This window comes from Babylonia areolata, chromosome 17 (assembly GCF_041734735.1).
Source record: "Babylonia areolata isolate BAREFJ2019XMU chromosome 17, ASM4173473v1, whole genome shotgun sequence".
Lineage (NCBI taxonomy): Eukaryota > Metazoa > Mollusca > Gastropoda > Neogastropoda > Buccinidae > Babylonia > Babylonia areolata.
In genome coordinates this window covers 1768419-1773811 of record NC_134892.1, presented here as the reverse complement: position 1 = coordinate 1773811, position 5393 = coordinate 1768419, and the positions used below count along the sequence as shown (strand labels likewise).

General features: G+C 43.0%; 1 protein-coding gene across 1 annotated transcript in view; it reads right to left on the bottom strand.

Annotated features, from left to right (window-relative positions):
- LOC143291430 (uncharacterized) overlaps nt 1–2630 on the bottom strand; it is a 4245-nt gene extending 1615 nt beyond the window's left edge. The window contains exons 1-2 of the mRNA XM_076601278.1: nt 2494–2630; nt 1–398 (exon numbers count right to left, since the gene is read on the bottom strand). The exon at nt 1–398 is cut by the window's left edge and continues 1615 nt beyond it. Of these exons, the coding sequence (XP_076457393.1) occupies nt 1–189 (189 nt within the window). The 5' untranslated portion in view covers nt 190–398; nt 2494–2630. The remainder of the gene's footprint in view (nt 399–2493) is intronic.
- Nucleotides 2631–5393: the final 2763 nt, after the last annotated feature.

The window sequence follows — 5393 nt, the reverse complement described above, 5'->3', positions numbered from 1 at the left end:
AATTGACACCGACACACTGAGGATGCCTTGACTGTCAGGAAGCCCAGTGTTCATGTCCGCATAGGTCCGTCGCACCTGGTTAGCCGCATCCTGAAGATGTTTATCAGCTGCGCGTTTTGCTCCCAAATGCAACTTCTGTTTGTAGAAATACCACATCGGCTCACTCATCGGTGTAGGCATGCCCATCATGCACACAGCCTCTTGGTCTGGGAGAATGAGCAGCCACTGGTGGTAGCAGCTGTGACGAAACGTCTGTTTATGTCGTAGCCTGTGTGGACAGTGCCAGTTTTCTTTGATGTGTAGTCAGCTGCTAGCTTCCCACAGTCAGTGCAGCGAAGTTCCAGGAGACAGGCAGACCCCTTGCGGAAATCCTTCCCTCCTTCATGCACAGCCAGCCGCTGGAAAAAAAAAATGTAATTGTGTATAAAAAATGTTCAAAACCAATTATCATCTCCCCTGTCACAGTTCATCCTGAAAAAAAATGTGTGTGCGTGTGTGAGCCGTTATTTGACATGACATTATTACAGACTGATATAGGCAGTAATTTTTCTTTCAGCATCCACAAACTGGCCGTGCTCTGAAAAAAAAATCAAATTATTTCAGTTGCAGCACTCGCAGAACTTTACTCTGTGACCAAGAAGAAAAAAGAAGTGATCTTCATGCTTCAGTTGTCTTTCTCCAAGTTTCCAACCCATCTTAGATTCTGTCTGTGTACAACAAATACATTACCCTGTCTTTGGTTGCACACACACACACAAAGAGAGAGAGAGAGACAAAGAGAGTAACACACACACACACAAAGAGAGACAAGTCTTTCTTTGTCTGGCAAACCCTATATACAACTGAATTTTGCAAACATCTGCAAATGCTTCAGCTTTTTCAAAAACTGTTGAGAAATCTTTATTTTCAAATTATATGTTGTAAACAGAAGGATTTACACTTTTTTCATTACTTTAAGTTTTCTCCAGACTTTGAGGATATTTTTTTTTTCTCCGAAACATCTTTGTTACATAAAATCTGACCAGTATACCTACTGTGATTTGGCCTGCGTCAACAATCGGTTGATTTTTTTTTGATTTTTTTTTATCTCCTTCATTTCTGTGTGCGTCACCACTGAGCTTATAAATTACTGAGCTCGATGGGCCTCACTGGCACGAGTTAATACTTTCACAGTCACACTTTGTTGCCGGAGAACACACTGCGGTGTTTCGTTTCTGTACAGAGAAAAGACGGGGCTGGTGATTTCTCTTCTTTTTTTAATGGCACATGTACATAAATGCTGACTTATCTAATTAGATTATTCAACGCAAAAGCAGCAGACTATTTCGCCGATAAAATACACTACACATTTTAACGAACTTAAAAAAACCCCAACAACAATCATTTATATTTTTATTTATCTTTTTTAAGTGCATATCACATGTGAGTCTTGAAGGCCTTGCCTCTCTTGTTTTGGTGTGATTTTGTAGATGTTTCTGTGTCACATATGTGATTTATTAGCAGCCCTGAAAGAGAATAAATCCGCTGGTAGATTTTCAGTGCGTTACACTTGCCTTGCTTGCTGGATAAAAGGCGTTCCGATCTGCGGGTTACTGTTCAATTTTGTTGGAGATTGTTGCGTCAATGTCCAGCAACAAACCAGAATCATCAATATGTAGTTCGGCACATTCTCGAAAGTTTTCTTTCTTTCTTAATATATATATATAATAAAATGGATACACAGGTATGTATGACCATCAGAACAGCAGAGGTAACTGCTTTCCAGACTATCTGGGCTAGAATTTGATTGTAGTGGAGAGCCAGTGTCCCGTGCCCAAGTTACATCCCCACTCTCTCGGTTTTTAGGACGGTTGGCGTTGGGATGGTTCCCAAAGGCCAGCTAGCCCCCAGTGCTGCAGCACTAAGCGTCAGTGCAATTTTGCCTCCTACTTTGAGAGTCTTAGTCCTTCACAACAGACTATAAGCTGTAAATGATTTCCCATCGCTATGGGGAAACCATTGATAATACGACAGCTCAGTCTCATTTTGTTGTTGGCCCAACTGTAAACTTATATCAATCTGTGATATAAGCTGAGCGTTGGCCTAACACAGGTAAGTCAGTATACACCCAATACTGTCACTGCATTCCGTTCAGTGCATCGTGTGACAGTTGTTGGTCACGTTTCTCCACAAATGCACTGCTGGTTGATTTTCTTTCCAGAGAAGTAGGGTACGTAATCACCTCCCTTTTGTTTCCCTTGTTTTTCTCTCGCCGAGTTCTTTTCCTGTTTCAGTTTGGGCTTTTTACGACCGTCTGGAACGGGTCAGTAAATACAAAGTTAATGCTAATTAATCTCATACATAGTAATCACAAAGCAACAAAGCGATAAGCATAGTAAGAGAACAGATGAAAACTAGTACCATACTATAATTAAAACAACGATGTACATGGTTAAAACCAGCTGTTATTCAACAGTACCTAAAATCAATGCACAATTATATAATTCACATAACCTCGCAGAAGGGATAAGGAAAAGAGAGCCAGTCAAATTGGCCTGCACAATCAGTTTCCGAGGCACAGTCAAAGCGTTGAGCCGTGTCAGCGGCGCGCTATTGGCAGGCATTGTTGATGGCTTGTCGGCCGGGGTCACACACACACACACACACACGTACACATATCTCTCCTGACACTAATGTCTCATTTCGGAGAGGGCTGCGTTGTTGGAGAGGGTGACTCAGCCCTGTGACGACTTTCACAACTCTTTCGTCGTCCGTCGAACAGAAACTCAATCAATTCTCGCGAACTCGCACGTAATTGGCTGGATTATCTACTTTGCTTACTGCTTCCGGGTCACAGGTGAGCTCTGTGTTTACCTCCGTCCGCGTTTCACTTCCGTACATTCCAGTTTGATGTGATTTGTTTCGTTTTGTTTTGAATCACGCTACAGTTTCCTCGATCTCGTGCCAAACCATTCCATTTGCTTCGGATGCAACAAAACGTTGTTCGGCGGATTCACAACGTCTTCAAACGTATGCTGTCATGGATTTCGACAGCGATCTGAAGTGCAGTGGATCAGTAGGGATTCCCTTGTTTCAGTTTCAGTTTCAGTAGCTCAAGGAGGCGTCACTGCGTTCGGACAAAACCATATACGCTACACCACATCTGCCAAGCCAAGCAGATGCCTGACCAGCAGCGTAACCCAACGCGCTTAGTCAGGCCTTGAGAAAAAAAAGAAAAAAAAAAAGAAAAAAAAGAAGAAAAAAAAGAGATAAGCTTGCATAAATAAATAAATAGATAATAATTATAATATAGAAAAAGGTAGTAGTAATAATATTAGTAATACTAATAAAACGATAATAATAAAACATAAATAAATAAATAAATAAATAAATAAGACAACAATGGTGATAAATAAGCGAATAAATGTAAAACATGAAGACACACATTCACACATACACCCACACATGCATAACAGAAATGCACCAAACATGCAGTTTCACAGATATGAAAGCACAGTCAAATACATATAAACGTACATGAGCTCCAACACACACACACACACACACACACACACAATACCTTGCACCTCCTCTACCCCCCTCCTCCACACACTCATTTCTAGTCTGAGTATCGCAGCTTCCACGACACACACACACACACACACACACACACACACACACACACACACACACACACACAAACACACACTCACAGAGATGAACACTTACTTGTACAAGCACATATGAAAGCATAGTCAAATACATATAAACGTACATGAGCTCCAACACACACACACACACACACACACACACACACACACACACATTACCTTGCACCTCCTCTACCCCCTCCTCCACACACCCATTTCTAGTCTACGTATCGTAGCTTCCACGGCACACACACACACACACACAAACACATACTCACAGAGATGAACACTTACTTGTACAAGCACACACACATACGCCCATATCTCCCACCCCCAACCCCACACACGTACATACAAAGATATATATATATATATATATATACGTTCCAATATCCTGTTGCTCCCACAGTGTAGGCATGCATACACTCACATACCTCATCCTCTATCCCACCTCCCCCCGCACTCCCACCTCCCCTCACACACACACACACACACACACACACACACACACACACACACACACACACACACACACACACACGTACACATATCTCTCCTGACACTTGTGTACACTTTCACTCTCGCGCATTCACAAACGCACTCAAAAGCACAGACCCACACATACACACAAACACACACATACACACACGCACAGAGGCTGCCACTGACTGGCCGCAAGAGGGATGGGAAAAGATCTCTGATGCCAAGAACGTGGCGTCTGGTGTGTTGCTCAGTTTATTGTATTTGGAAAGGCCCACAGAGACTCTGTTCCGTTTTGAAGAAATTTGCGCAATGTTGGTTTGGAAATGATGCCGATATTTGTTTGATTTGCAAAGCATCGTGCTCTACCTTTCATGTTAGACTTGCGGCCGCTCCCTCTCTCTGCTTCTATTTCTTTGAGGCGATCGATGGTGTGATGGCCTTGTACCTGTTCTTTTTGGTATTCTTTGACTTTTCTGAGGATTTCCGATTTTCCTAGATGTAGGCCGCTCGTTGGTGTTGCGTTACCAGCAAGTCTGTCAGCTCGCTCATTTCCCTTAACACCTGCATGTCCCGGGCAGTATGACCATGTGAGTTTTTTAATCTGAAAGTTGCGCATTGCGTTATGCCACTCTGGGCTTCCCATTCCGTTTTCAATTTTCTGTATGAGGTTCATTGAGTCGGTTAGAATCATGGCATGTTGGTTTCCGGGCGTATGGATGGACGATAGCCACTGGAGGGCATGTGTCACAGCTTCAACTTCCATCGTTAGGCTGGAGGTTGTGACTTTGTAGGCAGCATTCTCTTCCCAAATTGTTTTTCCATTTTGTTTCGCAGTGAATCCCCAACCAGACTGGTCTTTGGTGACTGAGCCATCTGTGTATATGATGATGTCCTCTTCTTTACTGTTTTCTTCTATAAGTAGCTTCACTTCCGCATCAGTTTTGCCCTCTGGCCATTCCCGACAATGTCTTCCTAGAGTGGGTGAAATGACTGTGTTGAATAGATGGTTGAGGTTTTCGGGGGTTTTCTCCCATTCTTTTGTTTCTTTCAGGTCTTGTAGTCGGCATACTAGCTGGATTGTGTCTTCTGCTTGCCCCATCCATGATCTTCCTCGTCCTAGACGGCTGCCTTTTGGTTCTTTGACTGCGTCATGCAGTGGGTTTTGAGGGTTTTCTAATGCTTTGAAGTAGGTCTTGACCTGTTCTAACTTGTTTCTGGCCTGCACTGAAGGAAGGTCAAGCAGGTATCGCATGGTTTCTGTGGGCGTGTCTTTTGTTGTTC